Source organism: Hyperolius riggenbachi, chromosome 1 (genome assembly GCF_040937935.1).
Source record: "Hyperolius riggenbachi isolate aHypRig1 chromosome 1, aHypRig1.pri, whole genome shotgun sequence".
Lineage (NCBI taxonomy): Eukaryota > Metazoa > Chordata > Amphibia > Anura > Hyperoliidae > Hyperolius > Hyperolius riggenbachi.
The window spans coordinates 425,363,836-425,385,731 of record NC_090646.1 but is presented as its reverse complement, the minus strand read 5'-3'; the positions used below and the strand labels follow the sequence as shown (position 1 = coordinate 425,385,731).

Sequence of the window (21,896 nt, the reverse complement as noted above, 5' to 3'; positions counted from 1 at the left end):
TGCTGGGAAATCTCAGGCTGACGTAGTCAGGTGTTTGCCGGTAACGTGGTGTGTGTGTGTGTGTGTGTGTGTGTGTGTGTGTGTGTGTGTGTGTGTGTGTGTGTGTGTGTGTGTGTGTGTGTGTGTGTGTGTGAGAGAGAGTGTGATCAGATTGGGTCCGTGAGAGAGATCTGTCTCTTGGTCAAATCTAGACATCATCGCCAGATGTATGGGCAAGTTTGTAGGAGAAAGGGCCGCTACACATACTCACCCAGCAATGGGAGCAGGGAATCTTGACCAACAAAGGATAGCACACAAAGGAAATCCCGCTGCACCAATGTGTAAGGTGAGAAGTTGAAAAAAATCTTTATTCCAAATCCAGCATCTCAGCATACAGATAAAAAGCTCACGCGTATCGGAGCGAGAATGGCTCCTTAATCATAGCTCAATATGGGCACCTTTAGACGTTAGTGTGTGTCCCATGCTTTTGTTCTCCTTGCCTGCCCTGTTGTGCGTTGATAACCTTCATAACAACAAAACTGTGGCTAGCGACGTGTCTGTACAGAACACTGCCCCAAATTCTTGCCCAAGGGATCAAGTGCCGACACCTAAAGGTGACCATAATTTAGTGTGTTTATGCACCATAAGCCCCCACAACTGTTACATTCCAGTCCCTGCATTAATGCACAGGCAGTAGATGACATTGTTGCAAGTCAATGCTACATTTCCATCCGCAGGGCTGTAACACACACTTGTGACTCAATGGGGTATCGGTTTTAACATTTTATTTTTTAGGAAGAGGTATGACACACACACATTTGTAGACTCTTGGCTAACCACAACCTGCTGGTGTGCAATATCTACCAGCAGCTGTATTAGAGATCAGCAGCAGTTACACGTGTCTGTGTGCCATAGCCCTATTTTTAGTAAATGATATACGGCATTATTTCTTTAATGTGTAGTGTATTTATGAGAAGACCACGGCTTAACTGAGTATTTTTTTGATAACGGCAAACCTAGTTCTTGCAATATATAACTGTTCTGAGAAGCTGAAGCCATAGATGACCCCCTGTGAAGGAGACACTCTCATTTATCACTCACCTGATTAGTGTTGAGCAACTTCCTAGTCCTGTACTATGTCAAGAGGAGCGCGCTGTCACCTTGTAAAATCTCACCTCTTGAGCAGTACAAATAGGTCATTGGTTGTGATAACTTGAGGTATGCGCATTGGTTTGTGTGTTCCCATTAAATTCTCACTTATGACCGCGATAATGGTGAATAAAAAGAGTACTGAACCGGAACAAGGCACTAAGGGCCTCATAAGAGAAGAGCAGCTAAATGATTGCTCAACCCAGAGGACCCTCAATTGAGCTTGTATTGTCTGCCAAAGAAGGCATTAATGGCAGGTTGTAAGTATTCAGCAGATATGCTGACGCTTACTTTTTCATCGAGATGATGGTACAATAAGTCTTTAAGAAATCGATTGCCTCTTAAAAAAGATTATCATTAGATGAAGTAGCACAGCTGGACACATTTCAAAGTGCAACAATACACTTCGAGATTGATGTATATGTGCTATTCCGTCTAAAATTCTTGTTTCATTAAATTAAATGGCATGGCTGACCGACCAGGGTGCAGCAGAGAAATTGATTAGTTCAGGCTTCAGGCCTCTAGTATTTTTCAAAGACCTTTAGCAAGCAATTGAGTTAGGATCTGAATTTCTATGCGGATATTCTTAGCCTTATGTGTGGCGGTAGAATAGGCATTAACATTCACTTGTCTGCTGGAGACATCTCTGTGAAAGGCACTTTGTGTATTGGGCGAGATCACGTGGGTTACTACAGAAATCACCAGAGGTCTGGTGCACATTGCTATTCAGCCGTGTACTTGTATGTATAGCCAGTCGTCTTATGTCATGCATGAGTTTAAATGTCCTGTGGATTTTTGTGAAATGCAGCATTTGTGTTTTAATTCTATGTTTTAGATTCTTCCCCCTAATTGTGTTTGGAATTACTCCGTGCACTCAACGCTAATGGCAGTTTTTTTTCTTTCCCCTTCCTGAAGCAAAAAAATGAATGTTTTCTTAGTTTTTTTTTCTAGCTATTAATAATTGTAAAGAGACATTTTGGTATCTAGTAATCATAATTCTTATTAAAAACTGGTGACGTGTAGACCCCAGGGTGCAGGCAGGCTCAAATTGATGCATTTTGCTGACTGATCACCAGCACGGCCTAAGTGCTCATTATGTTGTAGAGAGGGCCTTTGGAGCGCTCATTACGTTTGACAGGAATACTCTCTAGGGGAAACTGGGCATTAGCTAGACTCCTGACAGGCTGAAATTATTCCTGCTTTATGGCTTATAACCAAATGGTAGCAAAGAATCATCTGGGGACACAAAAAAATGTCATTTCTGACAACATCTTTGTTACTGAGAAATAGAAAGAGGGGGTGGGGGATTTCCACAGAGACAGCATTAATGTTCTAAGGGCCTGACTGTGTGTGATGCCACACGTATATTGTGTGAAGCCTTTTGTAGCTCTGTCATCTCATGTCATGATTTGAGCTATAGGTACAAGGTGTCTGGTGAGAACGCCTTTTTTTTTTTTTTTCCTTTCCCCTTTTGTAGTTCTTGTATAATGCGAGGGGATGTGAAGTTTTTAGTGGCATCTTTTTTCAGTTTGTTTACATACAGGATTCTGAAATACAGTATTGCATGAAAGGTTAGTTTGCAATACTTACTCACCCCTCCCTTTCCAGGAAAATTACTTCAGTATGAAAGGGATGTCCTACATGCATAAAGACTGCTGTAATGTATCTTTAGACAAAACTGTTTGACAACAATTAGTAAGAGATACGCAACAGCATAATCCCCTTTAAAGAAAAACATGTATTGGTTACAGCTGATAGGAATCCTGCAAAGACTCTGCAGTGTCTACTTCCTGCTTTCATGGAAGCAGACAGGGCTAACATCCTGAGTTTATAAATTAACTGCTCTGCCAAGGCACCCAGCTGACACAGCTGAGATCAAATTACAGTTATGATTAGTCACAGATGAAGGGGAATTAGACAGGCTAAACTCTCTAGATACATACAGGGTGCGTTTCTCTGTTTTCCTTCTGTCCTGTTCAAGAGTTCAGGTCCACTTTAAACAGTGAATGGTCTGTTTAGCTTTTTCTTCTATCTTAGATTAATATAACTATTAGTATTGATACAGCGCCGACATGGATGAAAAATAAAGAAACCTGACCTGTGTATTGCCCATGTATTCTCCTGTTTATTATCACAGCCTAAAAAGTGAAAAGGATACCCTGGTTGTATTGGACAGTAAGAACTGTTCTCCCGATTGCTTGTTGGAGCATGTAAGTCACTGACCAGTTTCTCTTGTCTCCTTGCATCCAGTTGATGTCTTTAAAATATTAGAGCAATTCTTTGAAATCTAAAGTCCCTACAAATCCACAAATTGCTTTCCGAATTTTCCGTGTTCGATCATTTCCACTAGTGTACATTAAATGCTATTACCTTTTGGATTTGAACTTTTCAATTTGAAAAATCTTTTGTGCAGCTGTGCTTGCTGCAGCTTTAGACCTATCAGTATATACTTGGGCAGCACGGTGGCGTAGTGGTTAGCTCTCTCGCCTTGCAGCGCTGGGTCCCTGGTTCGAATCCCGGCCAGGGCACTATCTGCAAAGAGTTTGTATGTTCTCTCCGTGTCTGCGTGGGTTTCCTCCGGGCACTCCGGTTTCCTCCCACATTCCAAAAACATACAGATAAGTTAATTGGCTCCCCCTAAAAAAAAATTGGCCCTAGACTACAGTACTTACACTACGTAATATAGACATATGGCAATGGTAGGGATTAGATTGTGAGCTCCTTTGAGGGACAGTTAGTGACAAAATATATATATATATATACACTGTACAGCGCTGCGTAATATGTCGGCGCTATATAAATACTAAATAATAATAATAATAATAATAATAATACTTAGCACCACTAGGTCCTTTTTATTTTCCATTATTGGAGTTAGGCTGGGCACACACATTTTTTTTCAAAACCTGGTCAATGTCTATAGAATGTTTACAAATTCGAACACCTTACTTACTGCATGCATTGAAAGGAAGTCACATGCAGAATTATTCCACAATGTAACGGATATGTGGTGAATGCACCCTAGGCCCGTTCATACTATGCGCGTTCCTAGGCGTTTTCAGGGAACGCGTATGGGTAGCAAATACACGTAGAAACGGCTCGTAAGGGTTTTGAATGGGCTAGTTCACATGTATGCGTATGAGACGCATACGTTTCTCATCCGCATTGCTGCACGCAGTTCTGTGCGTCACGCATAGAAACGGATGCAATGAAAGTCTATGGACGCGTATCAAAAACGCGTACTATTGCGTTTTTAGCGTCAGTTTTCCTCTGCGGTTCCCATAATTTTTTTTTTTTCCCCTGGGTCACGTGTGTGTGCAAAACGCAATAGAATACGCATTAGAACGCAAGAAAAACGCATGCGTTTTTCAACTTGCGTTTCTTTGATTTTAAACGCCTTCTTCATACGCAGATAGTCTGAACAGGCCCTAAGGTCCCGTTTACACTTAATCAGTTGGTGTGCGTTAGTGCGCGTTAGTACGTATTCTTTTCCATAGCCATGCATAGGGAAGATGATTTCAGTTAAAGGGACTCCGAGCTCAGAAAAAAAAGGAAAGTTGTACTCACCAGGGGCTTTTTCCAGCCCAGTGCTGGTCGGGAGGTCCCACGCTGGCGTCCTGGCTCCTCTCCTTCTCCCCGCTCCGGAATGGCTGGCAGGCCGCAGCCCGGGCGACACTCTCCCGAGTGTCGGGCTGCTTCTTCCGCATATGACGCGGATTACGTCACACGCCGGCCGCCTCGCGTCATCACGGCGGCCGGCGTGAAAGTACTGCGCATGCGCGAACAAAGCGCGCATGCGCAGTACTTTCACGCCGGCCGCCGTGATGACGCGAGGCGGCCGGCGTGTGACGTAATCCGCGTCATATGCGGAAGAAGCAGCCCGACACTCGGGAGAGTGTCGCCCGGGCTGCGGCCTGCCAGCCATTCCGGAGCGGGGAGAAGGAGAGGAGCCAGGACGCCGGCGTGGGACCTCCCGACCAGCACTGGGCTGGAAAAAGCCCCTGGTGAGTACAACTTTCCTTTTTTTTTCTGAGCTCGGAGTCCCTTTAAAACGTGTTAAGTGTGAACTGTGCCATAGGAAAACATGGACATTACTTTGAATATCCGCTTTCTTTCAGTTATAACTGAGAGCAACTGATTAAGTTGTAAAAGGGGCCTTGAAGAGAAACTCCGACCAAGAATTGAACTTTATCCCAATCAGCAGCTGATACCCCCTTTTACATAAGAAATCTATTCCTTTACACAAACAGACCATCAGGGGGCGCTGTATGGCTTATATTGTGGTGAAACCCTTCCTACAAGAAACTGAGGACCATGGCACTCCTGGCAGTTTCCTATCTGTGAACCTTGTTGCATTGTGGGAAATGGCTGTTTACAGCTGTTTCCAACTGCCAAAAAAGCATGCAGCAGCGACATCACTTGTCAAACAGTAAAAATGTCACCATGTAATGTCAGAATGTAAATCAAGGATTTAAAAGTTTTTACAATGGGCAAACACTGACTAAATCATTTATACATAAGTATTGTAAAAATGAAGCACTTTCATTACATTTTCACTGGAGTTCCTCTTTAAAAAGAACCTGAACTGAAGATAAAAGGCAAAATAACCATACACAGGTCATACTTATCCTGTGTAGTCAGATCCTCAATCTTTCTCTTCTCCTGCGTCCCATTTGTCCACTGGGATCAATGGAATTCTCTGTCCTTCATTTTAAAAATGGATAATTACCCCATGACAGCTTCTTGGTCAGGACACTGTTAAATTGTAATATCACCCACTTGAACCATAGGGAGACATGGACATTACCTTGCACATTCAGTTGGAACTGACAGCTGCTGATATATAACTGACTGCAACTGGTATATTTCAGTTCTGACAAGATATTGTCAGAACTGGAAGGGATCACTGTAAGAAGAGCTTCTGAGAGGAACTAATACTGAGGTTAGTATGTAATATTCATTTGCAGCTACGTCATGTGTTTTATTTTAAATAATTTTACTCGCACCAGGTTCCGAGTACATTTTAAAAAGGGCGCTGGGCAAATCAGTAGAATGCCTACTAACACTCCCCCTACCTTATACCTAACCTTCCCTACCTTTGCATTACTTTCTATCCACTATATGTCCAGCTCCCAAATCATACACTATGTGCCTCAATTAACATTGTAGCCAATGGTGGTGCCCAAATTACTGCCTTGTTTCTTCCTATAAAGTCCCTGTAGACACCTCGTTTCTGCTGGGAATGAAGGATTCTGGGAAATGTAGTTAGCGATCCTACTTTTTGTCTTTCGTGGTCACTTTTGACTGATTCACCCACTAACTGGATCCAGATAGGACAGAAAGCACGGTCTGTGACAATTCTAAGAGCTTGAAACTGGCAATTTGTCTAGAATGTAGTTTATTTACACGCTTAATTACTTTGTGCTCATTTGGGCTTTAAGCATACTGATTATATGGGATTGATATATTGTATATGCCTTTTTTTTTTTTTTTTTTTTTTTTTTTTTTTTTAATTTAAACCAAACTTGTATAAATATATGTATTAAGTGCATGAACAGATATGAGTAAATGTGAGGTCTTTCCTCTTTGTTCCTTTTCTTGCATTTTGAGTCCCAATTTGCTTTGTGTGCGGTGGTGAGCTCATCAGCTGTCGCCCTGTAGTATTGCCAGGCATTTTTTGTGTGGTTGTAGGAGTTTGGGGGTGATAGTACTGCCCTACAGTGCCATAATCATTCATGTCTTTTGAGCACCTGGCAGCAATCTGCTTCTGTTAAACATGTCAATTACTGGTGCCCATAGTGTTTATAAAAGCCTCCACTTATTGTGTTAAAGTGCAGGCAACGTTGCATTCTCTGTGGAAGGGCCCTGAACTGTTTAGTAACCAGGCGGTTCAGCAATATCTGTGAACTAGGTCTTCCAGTACTGACTTGTAGAGTAAATGAATTTGTTTGGCTTTTGTCTTTCACTGAATTTCTGCTGACGTTCAGACATGACATTTATGGTGACTGTTTGGGTAAGCTTTTAGAAGGATTTCCTTTTGTTTCACAAGGTGAAACAGGTGAGCACATTTACTGCCAAAAATTTAGACACAATGTGGAAGAAATGCATTAGAGAGAGCGCGCCTTTGGGATTTTCAGTAAATAGATTAAAGAAAGCAAGTGAGTTGCCAATACTGCTTGTTTAGCAGTTTGCAAGGGCCGCGCTGGTTATGGATTTTTGAATTAGAGCAAAGGGGCTATTTCTTTCATTTGCTGGATCATTTGGCTGAAAGGAAATTAAACTCTAAAAACATTTTTTTTTTCCAGAAGTGCAAGGCTATGGAAATACAGGCTTGAATTTCAGAAGATGTGCTTGACTTGTTATAAATGATTCACTATGTTTTGTATGGAGTACTGATGCTGTACATTGGTCAGTATTAATTCTGTACAGGAGCGGAAAAACTATTATACAGTACAGGAGCCAGTCACTCCAGTACAGGTGTGAAGTCTTGCAGGGTGGGGCACTATACAGTTGCAATGTAATGCAGCTGAATGGCAGTGTTTGTAACCACACTGCATGACTACTGTATGACAGAACATTACATGTTCATGCCTAGTGGACCGAATGGTGCAGTGCTCAACACAAATGGTGTCTTGTGTGAAATCCTCTGTTAGTATTCTATTTGCCATAGCTTTCCATAGTGTTAAAGCTGAATGGCCACAATCTAGATAGAGCAATCTTGATAGTGAGAAGACAAAGCTATAGTTTTACTGGTAATATCACAACGCTCATACCATTTCCTTCTAGCAGATTTTTGTTTTTGTTATGAGACAGTGATATTGGGGTAGATGCACGAGAGTGCAGAATTATTGCCATGCACAGACAGTGCACGGCCATATTACCCTTCCACCAGCAGTACTGCGAGTTATGCTATTAGTACAGTACTCGAGTAGCGCAGTAACGTCATGCATTACCTTAATGGTCATGCTACTCGAGCACCGCAGGCCGTGCTGATAGCAGAAGTAAGGGTAATATTGCTGTGCGGTTCATGCAAAGTAGAGAAACAAAGCACTGGCACCAAAATGCAGAAGGGAGGATAGAAACCACAAACTGTCTTACCTGCAGCGTGCTCCAACACATTCAACCAATCGGGCTGCATTAGTTAAGTCTGATAGGAAAGTAAGGAAGCAAAAAAGACAACCCAGCATGCCCTGCAACTTCCTTTGTGCGGCAATGTACCAAATAAGAGTCAGGTAAACTGGAAAATGATCATTTATCAACAAGAAAAGTAATAGTGATTTTTAACTTTTGGATTGCCTGGTTAGCATCCTTATCACTTGTTTACCAGATAAAAATTTATTCTTTTTGATTTTTTGCCCTCAGCATAAGCACAATGTAACAGCCTGTATTGTACATATGGGGGTTGCCATGCATGTATTGTGAAAATGGTGTGAAATACCAGTATATAGCTTTATAAATCAGGGCCTCATTTTTAGTTATTTTAAGCACAAGTATAAGTTTACTAACACCTTGAGCTAAATGTTCCACAAGAAACAGCATTACACCTGTTGGCTGACAACTTTCATGTATTTGGCTCCAAAAAAAACTTTTGATGTGCTAGTAGCAAACCGGTTTATTGAATTTTTGAGTTGGCACTTTGGAAGTCTAAGTATGTGTAATGTGATTAATGCTGGGTTGGCTTGTTTGTGCTTACAATTCTCTCTGTGCTAGTAAGCATTTTGGCCTCCCCTTCTATTTTGAAACTTGCTGGAAACAGGATAACCCTTGAGTGTCAGACAAGACTGCGATCCATCAAACTATGGTTGAGAGTCCTGACATACTAAAGATGTATAAGAGCAAAAGCTCTTGAGATCTTGACAAGACTTATACCTGCCAATTGGCTTTATGTCAGCAGCATTTCCAGCTGCCTGTAAGTTGGACAGTTATTTTCTCTGTCTGCTCCATAACTGCTGGGAATGTTTTTTTTTTTCATTGTGTCGAGAAAATTGGGATTAGAGAGTGAAGCATGGAGACAAGTTTTCTTTTTCTTTTTTTTTTTTTTTTTTTTTTTCTTTTTTTCTATAGTGAGATGCAGTCCAAACATTGCTAAGTGAGTGCAACAACAAATGTTTTCATGGGCTGTGTGCCAAAGGCTGATGAAGAATGAAATGATGAAAAATATTTGAGATGTTACGTTACATATGTTCAGGTGGCTGTTCCATGAGAAGTAATGCTATTGTCCACGACTGCCGGTTAAGTGACTCCAGTCTTCTGGCTTCTGTGAGATAAATGGCTTGGCAAGGGAGATGTTTAGTTCCTGGGATGTGGCGTTGCATGGGGGACCTTCTTTTGAAATAAGAAGGGTCAGTTTTTCACATAAGGCAGTTTTTATCTTTCCTCATCTTGTTCCTTAAAGGGAATATGCAATATTTGTTAAGAAAATGCAATCATTCACTCCACCTCCTGTGCACATGAGGATTAATAGCAACCATTATTTCAATGTGCTTATATTTGCATATAGAACACAGAAATTCTGTAGTGTTCCTAGCAGGTCTTGTGAAAAGGTAATGTCTGCGTATTGCTAGCCCATGGGGATGGTCAATGAGTTGCAAATTCAGCTTGATGCAAACGTTTATGCTTTTAAGCAAATGTATGCAGCTTGAAAACGGACCAATTAAATGCTGCTGTGGAATTTGATTGGTATATTTTCAAGCTGCATAAAATTGCATCAACTTGGAATTCTTTTACTTTTTATTGACCAGTTTCTGAACAGGCTGCACTCTAGGAGTTCATATGCCATGTTTGCAAAGAATACCAATTTGCTTTTTGATTGGACAATTTTACCATTTCTATGTAGTATGAGGGCCAGCATATTTTGAATACTATGAACTGAATGTGTAAGTAAGTTCTCATACCACATGAATATGGTAAAATTGGCCTATCAAAATTGTATGTGTCCTTAGGCTAGGAACCCACTAGGGCGATTCTGGCAGCTTTTGTGGAATAGCTGGCGATTCCCAAAAATGCTTTGCCAATGTACACGAGTTGAGGGGGAGACCCATTAGAACGATTGCAATTAGGGTCAATCGCAGGACATTTTGTCTCAGTGTAGCTAGTATAGTGCCCAGTATGGGTAGGTAGCGACCTAGTATAGTGCCCAGTATAGCTAGTAAAGTGCCCAGTATGGGTAGGTAGTCCCCCAGTATAGCTAGTATAGTGTCCCAGTATGGCTAGTGTAGTGTCCCAGTATGGCTAGTGTAGTGTCCCAGTATGGCTAGTGTAGTGCCCCAGTATGGCTAGCGTAGTGCCCCAGTATGGCTAGCGTAGTGCCCCAGTATGGCTAGCGTAGTGCCCCAGTATGGCTAGCGTAGTGCCCCAGTATGGCTAGCGTAGTGCCCCAGTATGGCTAGCGTAGTGCCCCAGTATGGCTAGGTGGGTGGGTAGGTAGTTAGTGCCCCTCCCCGCTCCCCCCCACGGCCGCCGCTGCTCTTACCTTGGGCGGCTCCGCTTCCTCTATCCCCGTCCTGCTCCGGTAACTAATTCACAGCAGCGCGCCTCTCGGCGGCTGCTGTGATGACTGAGGAAACCATAGAGAGCGGCTTCCTGTAGCGGCGATATGTATCGCCGTTACTATGGGAACCGCTCTCTTTTGGGCCACTTTTGGGGGGTGAAAAATTCGGCTTGCTTGCGAGTATATACAGTACATAGTTAATATGTAGTTTGGGATATCTTTAAAGTTGGTACATGTGTGTATGTTAAATTACAGCAGTATGAGAAACACACTAGAAGATCCCTGCCCTTGTGAGCTTACAATCTAGAGAGTGTGTGTGTGTGTGTGTGTGTGTGTGTGTGTGTGTGTGTGTGTGTGTGTGTGTGTATATATGTATATATAATTTATTTTTTTGCGCTAATCAGAAGTGCTGTACATTAACGGACAGCTCTTCAAAGTGTCAAGGAATCACTATAAAAATCGCTGTGGGAACTGCTGCATACAGTGCTGCAGCGATTGTTAAAGCACTGCAACGATTCCTAGTGGGTTCCTAGCCTTACTGTCTGTGTTGGGAATTTTTAAGCCTGGAACACACATCCAACTTTGGCCAATTTTGCCAACTCCCGTGTAGAATGAGGGCCAACAGATTTTGTATACTATGAACAGATTGTGCAGGTAAGCTCTCATACTACAAAAAAATTGTACCAATGATTGTCCAGTTAAAATTGGATGTGTGTACCAGGCTTTAGCAAAGTAAAGAAAGTTCCAAAAAGACATTTATTTGTAGTCTCCAACCTACGCTGTCTTCACCCACATTGCTTGATGCTCCACTTCATTGATCCAAAGTTGTTCTGCCCATGGATGCTAGACAACTACTCTTGACTACTAGGAGAAGCAGTTGACTGTAAGGGCTGGACGTGGCAGCCATATTGACGGATCTCAAAGCTGGCAAAGGTGCTTTGGCTTTCAAAAGAGTTGCATCATAAGGAGAAGCACTTCAGTCTTCCACTTTATAATATATTCAATTATTTTAAACCTATTGGGGATCAGGGGCAGTGGCCCTGAAAAACCCAGCATAATTGGATTTGTGTTTTTATAACAAAAGGGAGAGTTATGTGGAGTTAGGGGCTCTAGGTACACTACGTATAACAGCATAAAATGATGCAAATGTAAGTAGATGGAGAATCGAGATTTATTTTTAATCCCTAATGCAGTTTGAAAACCAACTTCTATAGTTTGTCATATCCTGGTTAATATGGCAGTAAAGTGGAGATGAATGCGGCTACTTTTCTAAGCCTTTTACTCGGGAGGCCTGTAAATTTGATTGGCTGCTGCAATCCTAGCAGAATCATTAGATTTGAGAGCAATAGAGAGATAAGATATCCAATTACCCAAATGATTTGCAGGGTATGCCAACGTTGTCATGGAGATACGAGTTGGAACAAATTAAATTTTGAGCAATAAAATAATTTTAAAGCTCATTTGGGATCAAATAAATTTGGCAGTGGCCTATACCTGAATTGATTCTTGGCTTGACATGCTGTTTGACATTGATATACTGTAGGGGATGTGGCTTCTAAATTCATCTGATTGCATTTTTTGTGCAGCCTTGTATAAGCTCACAGCATTCAGTAGCTTTTTATTATTTTTTTCCCCACCTCTTGTTAATGTGTCATGGCAAAAAGCATAAAAGGAGTAACATTTAATATGTATATCATATGTAGCTGTAATATCCCTTTCCTGCATATTTCATCTTGTTGGACATTAACAGCTTTCTTTTTGAAATGGGAAAGTAAAATCCTATATTACCATGATGGTGTGGTTACTCCTTGACCAATCAATGAATGGATTCCTGGTTTACATAATGAGTGCCAAGCATTTAAGAAGAGCGGCGTGGCTTAAAAAGAAAGAATAGTCAGTACTGAGAGCATTTCCCCCCTTCCCATATGTCTGCTGTTAGACAGATGGAGATGAAAATTGCTCTTAGGTCAATAAGCCATTTGCAGTGTTCTCACTGCCTTCGATTTTTTTTTTTTTCCCCCTCCCTCCTTCATCCGCCACACGATTATCTCAAATGATTCAGTAATGACAAAATGTGCAACAATGACCTTTATTCCTTTGTGGTTTACAATGTTGCATGGTATAAATGGCAGGAAGTCCATTTTTTCTGTCTAGAAGGACTTTCGAATTACTGAGCCAGGCCTTAACCCCCTTCTAGTAATAGAAACCTGCTGTGCACCCGCATAGAGTTGATATATATATTTTTTAAGGATTTGTACAAGGGAAATTATTAGGGGTTACAAGTCCAGAAAGTGAAATGGAATTTTCTCCTTCTGTGGCTTCATATTCAGCCTTTTCATTAGAGCGAGCAATTAGCATTTATTTAAAGCTTGTTTCCACAAAAAGAAGGGGAAACCAAAACCCTCTCCCAACACCTCTCGCTGGAACCCATGAAGAAAGGGAAGTCTGCAACACGCCTTCAATGCAAAAGATCTTGGTTTTCTCGAATGTTTAAAACCTTGGAGAAAACGAGGCTTACAAGTTTCAAGGCTAGATCCGGCCCTTAGGCTTTGGCTGTGTTTTAAACATTCGATATACCTTTCTTCCTGAATTGTTCCAGTGTCTGGCTTGCATGTCCGCACCACTTACAACACAACTTTTAGAGCCAGGAGGTGTGCAAAGAACCAAATCATTCCTAGGATACTGGGAAATGTGCACCAGGGTGTTGTGAGAGGCAGTGAGGAATGTTCTCAACCTCAGTGCTGGTGGTTGTGGGATGGGGTGAGGCCAGCTTGCCAATCGACTTCCTGTTCACTGCTAGCTTCCTGTTCCGTCAGTTGCATAATGCTTGGCCTACCAATATTGTAGTGCTCTCTGTTAAATGGCCTTTTCTAAGGAGTTTATCTGTACAATTATAACTATAATGATTTAATAACTTTTTGCAAAAGCTAAACGCTAATGTAGCTTTAGTGTTTGGATCAGTAAGAAAGGAAGAAAGGGGTGTTTTTTTTTGTTTTTTTTTTTCAATGTATGCATCTCTAGCCTTCACTTAGGACCCCAGTATATATTTGTTTACTGTACTCTGTGCCACTTCCATATTGTTCCACCATTCACCCCCACACCACCGGTCATTCACTAATACTATACTTCTGCCACCACTTATACTAGGGATAGGACTGTGACTCCAATCCAGTTATTGGCCAAGAGAGGGAGCAAGTAACAAGCACTATGTTCTTTCCTATATGTCACCATGGGAAGCGGACAGCTCCACCATCACCTGGTGCTGGGTTTTCAGGGTTGGGTGGCTCACCCAAATGTTGGGGGGAAGGGAGCAAAAAAAAAACAAAAAAAAACTAATATTCTGCTTTAAATTGCCTGTAATGCTGGGTACACACTGGGATTTTATGGTTGATTTACTGTCGGGTCGATTATTTCCAACATGGCCGATTTGCTTTCTGATCGATTTCTGTTACATTTAATAGGAAATCGATCGGAAAATGCTCGAAATCGTTCGGAAAGCAAATCAAACATGTTGGAAATCGATTTGACAGTAAATCGACCATAAAATCTCAGTGTGTACCCAGTATGAGATGTTGGTAAGAGTCAGATTGTGACTAAAAGTTGTACTGTAGTACTGTGTGATTCACTTTTGATTACAATGTTTATGAAACCCCTGCAACCATTGCAATAGCTGAAATAGTTCATTATTGGTTCAGAACAGGCAGTGGAGATGGTCATTGATATGCTAATACTGTTTGCATGCGAACAGGAATTATTTAGCTACTAATTAACCATTCCTAATAGGTAGTTGAGATGGTCAGGTGATGCTTACAAATTTGAGGTGATGCACATTTTATACAGCTTGGAAATTCAAATATTGGCAGCTTCTAAGTTTTTTTTGGTCCATTTCCGAACTGCAAAAATTTGCTTAAAATTAACCTACCATTTGCATGAACTTGTAATTGCAATCATCCTATTGACCATCCCTAATGGGTGGTCCTGTCAGGCTCCCAGTCAAGCTATGCTGAGTGCAGCTAGAAGCAAGCACTGTGTATGTGCCCATCTGGCCCTGCACATTGGCATGCATGTTCTATGTACTATATTTTGAATCTAAGCTAAACCACTATTGTATTTCCAACAATATATATATTCTCTATGTTGCTAATTAGTGGCTGTGCTTTTGAGTACATAAGACATGTATCTGATTCATATTATACAACCAGATTTCTTTGCTGACTTGTTTGACAACTTAGCATGGTCTCAGCTTTTTTGATACGTTTAACAATCCTCCATTGTTAAGTAGGAAACGACAAAAGTGGGGTTAATTTGCACGTTGCCTTATGTTAGGAAAGGGTGTATAACGACACTTGCATAGAGGATATAAAAGGTTTGTGATGCTTTTATTCTCATGAGGTAGATGATTCATGGTGGATGAATAACCTCTGTGAAGAATATCTCTGTGGTGAATTTTTTTTTTTTTTTTTTTTTTTTTTAAAGCAGTGACATTGAATTTTGTTATTGTCAGTCTGCTGTGAATATCACATTAAAGTTTGCGGGCACACAGAAGCTAAGCAACAGGTAATGTTTCAACAGCTTGCCAAGACTAGCTGCTAAAAAAAAAAATACCATATTTCTCTGTCCCCATGCTTTATTCCACAGGAAAGCCTTTTTTTTTTGTAGTGGTAGTGCACACTCATACGGCTCTCAGGTGGAGGGCACTGCTAAAAGATTATTTGCAAATAAACCCTGGCCATTGTTTAGCTAGTACGACCCAATGACTGAAGTTATATTGCTGCTCTTGGATAGGCGGTACACTTGAGCCTGCTATTAAAAATGAACACACTCAAGAGACTCAGCATTAAGAACATAAACAATTAAGGGCTCTTGAGATGTTCTGAGAGCTGCCATACAGATACAAGAGTCTTTTCCTGACATTGTAGGCTGAGGTTTACAGTGCCAAAGAACTTGGGACAATTATTAGTGTTGTCTGCCAAAGCTGCTTCAAGTAGTAAGGATTTGGTTTGTCTGTTTATCTTGATCTGAAATGCGGGGCAGAATATTTACATCGCAGATCCTGCAATTTTCTAAAAAGAACTGTAAAATGTTAGAATATCGCGGCTTGCATTTTGATGTTTTATGGGTCTAATGCGTTTCACAGAGTTCTATATATTGAGACATGGATGAACCTGGGTGGTAGATTGTTGGCATTCTTGTTATAACATGGGGCCACCTTTGCACAAGTCTACATGTCACTGTTTGCTGTGATAGCAGGAACTGTGCTATTTTTATGCATTTCTTTCCCTGTGATTTCTCCATTTTCTCTTGCAGACAGAAATTGCCAAGCGACTGAACGCAATTTGTGCGCAAGTCATCCCATTTCTTTCTCAGGAAGTAAGTAAAATGCTGTCTGCTAAAGTGCAATTACGCTGCTTCTCTGTTTGCAAATGAGTTAGCTTTACAATGTTAATTTTCTCATGTTGCATAAGTGTGAAGAACATCTGTTATAGTTATGATGTGTGGAGCGCCTTGCTACATCATTTAACAGATTGCAGGCCAGTCTCCACAAACTGGGAATGTGGACAGTTGCATAGTTCACCACCACAGAAAATTCTAATTACTCCACCACAGCAGCTGGAAGATTTTTATAGATCTATTTCCTTGCACCTAAGTCCTTACAAGCGCTGCTTACGTTTGTTAATCTGGTGTACGATGGACTTCCCACCTTTTTGGACGTGTAAAAGTCATTAGCAGGGTGTTGGAGCTTGTTTTTTCATTGCTGGTCATGTCTATGAATTCCAGGAGAACTTTATTACTACCCAAAACTGCTGATTTTATATGCATTTTTTATGAACACAAATGAATAGTATATTAAATACATTTTGCAATTTGTACCACAATTTACTATATAAAGTTGGCCTGTATTGGTACTTGTCTGGTGCTAAATGTCTTACATCTAGAAGCCATAGCATTACAGTCTCCAGACAGTGGACCAAAACTCGTCCATTCTTGGCAGCTTAGCTTGTAGAAGTAGCCATTATTGCGCATACATCAAGGGGGTGTCTGGAAATTTGGGTACCTACTTGTAGAATAATGGTAATTTTACTAATGTCATACTATCCCCCACAGTAACCTAATTCTCACACTAACTCTTCCCTATATACACCTAACACTAACTTCCCCCCACCTACTCATGACCCTTATCTAACCTGATCAATGCCTAACACTAAACCCACCTATGGCTAACACGATTAGTGGAAATTTCATGTTTGGCTACCTAATACAATCTGATCCAAACATTTGTATAGCACTTTTCTCCTGTCGGACTCAAAGCACTCGAGCTGCAGCCACTGGGACGCACTCAAGAGACCACCCTGCAGTGGGAGTCTTGCCCTGAACCACTTACTGAATATGTATTGACCCTAGCCAGGATTCGCACCCTGGTCTCCCATGTCAAAGGTGGTGCCCTTAACCATGCCCCCTGATCATTTAACACCCCCCCCCCCCCCTCTGCCACTATCTGCTCTTTTAATCATTGCTGTTTCCACTGTTTTCACGCTTGGGCTACATCCAGCATTCAAAGTGATCACTGTTGACATAGCAGGTCATGGCGATGCCCAAATTTAATGGGTGCTCAAATTTCTGCTTCTATTACTTTGTGCATCTCCGGCCTTTTACTGTTATGAAATGTATTTCCCCCCCCCCCCCCACAATGACATTTTGCTCTCGTTACAGCATCAGCAACAGGTGGCTCAAGCTGTGGAGCGTGCCAAACAAGTGACCATGGCAGAGCTGAATGCCATCATCGGGGTACGTGGCCTTCCTGGTCTACCTCCTACAGTGTGTATAATCAGCTTTCTTTTACTTGTTTTATCGTATGTTTAAGTATTCTTATCCATGTACAAATATAGCAAATATTTTTTCATTGTGTTATACTACGTGGAAGGGTGTTCAAAAAGTGGGTGCATGAGTGGAATAAGGAAGTATTGCTACATGCCTGGCTGTTGTGTTGATCCTGTCTTTCATGCTTCACCACTTCTGCATACTAGCACACAAGTTGACATTCTGACCCTGCTAGGTGTATGAATGCTGCAGTAGTGTGACTCAGTCTCCAAAACCTCAGTGTTTAATGAGCAAAAATCTCCTCCTTATAAGCTCATTAGTCCCATCCAGGATGCAGAAGTTGGGATTATCATAGTTTTTAAAAGATTATCTCATTTAACCATCGGCTGTGTTAATTACTAAGCATCTTGCTAGGCCCAACACATTCTCTCTGGCTGAAGTTAATCGATTGTTAGGAGAATATTTTTTTGTTCATTAATTGCAACATGACAGCCCAGCAGATGGCATTTTAATATAGTAGCCTCATTTTTTTTTTCAAGGCCTGTGATTCCCTTAATTCTCAATTTACAGTATTTGGGCCATTTGCTGTTTTGTAATTTTATTATTTTCAATGCTTTTTGCAGCACCCTGCAGCTTACTGAAAGATTGCCCACTTACTTTGTTTTTTATTTTTATTTTTTTATTTTTTTATTGAATTGGTTGGTTAGTTGGTGATCCACAAAAAATTACATCTTTTGCATTTGTAACGAATTGTAGTTTATTTTATAAAGTCTCACACTTGCATTAGCCTGCTGGAAGTCTGTTCGCTTATATCAACCACAGCTGTTCTGCAGTTTTGGTGAAATATTGGTTAGTATAGGCAGATTTTCCGACTATGTCCTGAGCAGAATTTGCTTGTAGTCATGATGGTGGAACCCACAAAGCATGTAAAGAAGCTTTCTTGTGTTGGATCAAAGCCTGCCATCTGGTGGCTTCTTCCTAGAATCTTCACCTTCTCTATATATGTCATGGCATTTGTTCCTTTTTTTTTTTTTTTTTTTTTTTTTTTTTTAAATGTACGCCTGTAACATCTACTATTCGTATTTGGAAGGTGCAGATGTTTGTCTTGCCTATCTGTGTGGCTGTTCATCTATCCACTTTAGCCATACATTTAAAAAAAGAACATGTTTGAAAAGGCTTATTGTATTGGGTTTTATTACGGTCTTCTCTTAACCCCCACTGCCCCCCCCCCCATCTCCTTTGTCATGTTGGACGTTGATAAATTGGTCCCTCGGGGCTTGTTCAGCCTTGCTATTTCTCTTTCCCTTCTTCCTTTGAGTTCTGTTAGGATAACCACAGAACAGATTGTTAGTGTTTCACAACATATTTTTAGTGCGGTAGTTTTTTTTTTTCTCCAGGTTCTTGATGCAATCAGGTTATTGGGCAATGCACCCATTCCTGTGACTGTCAGTCACAAGTTTTGTGCTGCGCATTAATGAATTCACTGAACCATGTATTCCTCCCTCTGTGTGAATTCAATTATTCCCGCCACATCACGTCTGAAGTATTTCTGCAGGTTCTCTAGCCTCCCAGAGCAGGCAAAAAAGTAGCTGAAACTAGGAGCTGTCCTTTCTGATTTTATTCATGTGAGTGGCTTGAGCTGATTCAAATTACTCATTCATCAATTTATGTTAATTGCTTGTGAGAAGATGTCCTGCTGGTCTTTATGGTTCCCTCAGACACTTTGTAATGATAATTAGACATGCTGCTGTATGGATTAACAGTGCCATAGTCCAGTGACGTCTGCAGACAATGGGACCAGTTAATCCATCTGTGCTTAAAATTACATCCCAACTGGAGATGGAGGGAAAAAAAAAACATAAAAACGCGGGAGGATTAGTGCTGATAAAAGAATGAGTCTCAGCTTGAAAACTCTCCTTTCATCAGTTTCTCAATTGCAGATCTGCAGTTGGTTTGCCTGTGGTAAGCCATTGGCAGTCAATTAGGTGAAATAAACTGGGAGGGTGACCTTCATTTCCTTTTAATAGCTTTTTTCCTCCCTGAAATGGGGAGCTTCAGTGGATTTTCAGCTTACGTTTTATTCAAGCTGCTTTATTACACTTGACAGCTTAGCCTTGCATAAACATTCCCTCCCCTAACCTTCTCCACTCTACCTCCCTCCCTCCCCTAAACACTGCCTCATTTACATCCCTCTCTCCCCCCTCCTCCCTGAACTCAGCCTTGTTTCACGTTTGAACTGCTATTGAACCAAATCAAACTGCATGTGCATAAATTAATCAATAATCGTAACCGTGTCTACCTATTCGCTATATCTATTACACCAGCCCTTCTGCACTGTATGTCATTTTTTTCTGCTGCAAATAGCTTGAGATGTTAGGTTTGTACTTTTTTTTTTTTTTTTCTTTTCTTTTTTTTCCCCTCATGATGGAAACCGATCTGGAGCTACGTAATAAGTCTCATGCTCGGGCATATGCTTGACTTGTTTGAAAGAGCCTTCATGCTTGCTGGAGAATCAGAGGAGCATAAAATTGGATTGACAATTTGGTGGATCTTTGCTCCCTTCTGAAAATGCAGTGTGTCGACCTGTCTCCCCATCGGGGAGGAGACATGAGGAGTCTGTCTGTTGCTACAAGCAGCAGCTGTATTGAAAATATGCACTGCCCAGTTTGATAGCAGCTGTCAGTATTGTTGAGCAGGCTGACTTGATAGACAAAACAATAGAAGGGGGGCTTGCTCCTAGGGAGCAGCGTCATTCACGCCATGAAAAGAAATAGTAATTTAACGGTTTAGACACCTATTATGAGTGTGAAAGATCTGGAGTATTATCATGCAAATAAGGCAAATTCTCTCCAGTGTGGGGTTCAGTTTCCCAGCAGTAACTAGTTTATGGCAGTGCCCTATATATTTCTGTATAGGGGTTAAATTAATTAGTCCAAGTAAAAAAAGATCAAAATCCTGCTTGTGTAATTGCAGAAAATCTGCTGCAGTTGTGGAAGACCACATCAATGCTTTGATTAGCTTAGGGGCTCTTTTAAGTTAATGGCTCTCTTCCATTGATACATATTGATGCTTGTGTTTTCCTTCTGTCGTTTGTGTACAGAAGGTGCTCTTGTGGCCTGGCCTCTTAACTAGCAGCCTGCATAGCAAATGGCCTGTGTAGGTTGGCTGGCAAGCTCTCCCACACATGCTGGGATGTATACTTGCATAATGTGTTCTGGTGGGTGAGCACTCTTGTCAGAAGTCTGCATATTGTGAGCTAGCACCAGTGGATTGAGTTGTCTGCCTGCTAACAGGCTCGCTTTGCATGAGGCGATTGGCTAAAGGATTAGCAAGATGCTGGTTTATTTCTCTCCTTGGCTGTGATTGCCAGCTATATCTAGGATTGTAGTGTGTGAAGCTTAAGAGGATGAGGTTAACCTCTTGAGGGCTTATTTGTATGAGTATCTAGTTAATCCTTGGAAAGCCTATGAATAACTAGGTTGCATATATTGTCATACAAGAAACACACAAGTAATAGTATTATGCGGCAGATGGAGGACTATGTAAAGTTAATGGTTCTCCAGTACTTTGTTTCTTTTTATAGGTCTTTACAACTTTAAGTTATTTTAGAAACCCGGCCAGCTGTGTTTGTAGAGATGTAGGCTTAAATCACATGATTTTGATTTGCTTTGATTTTTGTCACTTCCTTCACCTTCAAATCTCTTCTAAATTGAAAGTAAAGTGGAGCTCTGCTTTACGCTGTCTAGTTACACAGAAGTCTTCCCTTATACTCGATGTCGACTTTTTATCATGGCCAGAAATGGAGAGATCTGTTCAGGAAAACACTGCAACATTTATTTAGCATTTATTTAGCTCTGACATCTTCCGCAGCTTTGCAGAGTACTGTATATGGTGTTATCAATAACTGTCCCTTAGAGGGGCTCACAATCTAATCCCTACCATAGTCATATGTCCATGATAGTTTAGGGCCAGTTTTAGGGGGAAGCAAACATGCCTGTATGTTTGTGGAAGAAAACCAAAGTGCTCAGGGGAAACCCACACAGATGCTTTCACTTAAAATGGTATTGTGTGATATTACCCATTACAAGTGGATGGGGAACACAAATTGCCTATTTGAAGCAGCAGTTACATAGTTATTTTGGTTGAAAAAAAGACATACGTCCATCGAGTTCAACCAGTATAAAGTACAACACCAGCCTGCTCCCTCACAGATCCCTGTTGATCCAAAGGAAGGCGAAAAAGGCATGGTCCAATTAGCCCCTAAAGGGAAAAATTCCTTCCTGACTCCAGATGGCAATCAGATAAAATCCCTGGATCAACATCATTAGGCATTACCTAGTAATTGTAGCCATGGATGTCTTTCAACGCAAGGAAAGCATCTAAGCCCCCTTTAAATGCAGGTATAGAGTTTGCCATAACGACTTCCTGTGGCAATGCATTCCACATCTTAATCACTCTT

General features: G+C 41.1%; 1 protein-coding gene across 2 annotated transcripts in view; it reads left to right on the top strand.

The window, feature by feature from the left end:
* Window positions 1-21,896, top strand: part of TLE1 (TLE family member 1, transcriptional corepressor) — a 79,828-nt gene that overhangs the window by 13,237 nt on the left and 44,695 nt on the right. The window contains exons 5-6 of one of the 2 annotated variants that reach the window (XM_068236868.1): window positions 15,926-15,988; window positions 17,330-17,404. In XM_068236868.1, coding sequence (XP_068092969.1) covers window positions 15,926-15,988; window positions 17,330-17,404 — 138 coding nt within the window. Of the gene's footprint in view, window positions 1-15,925; window positions 15,989-17,329; window positions 17,435-21,896 lie in introns of both variants that reach the window. The other variant, XM_068236860.1, reaches the window with a different exon arrangement.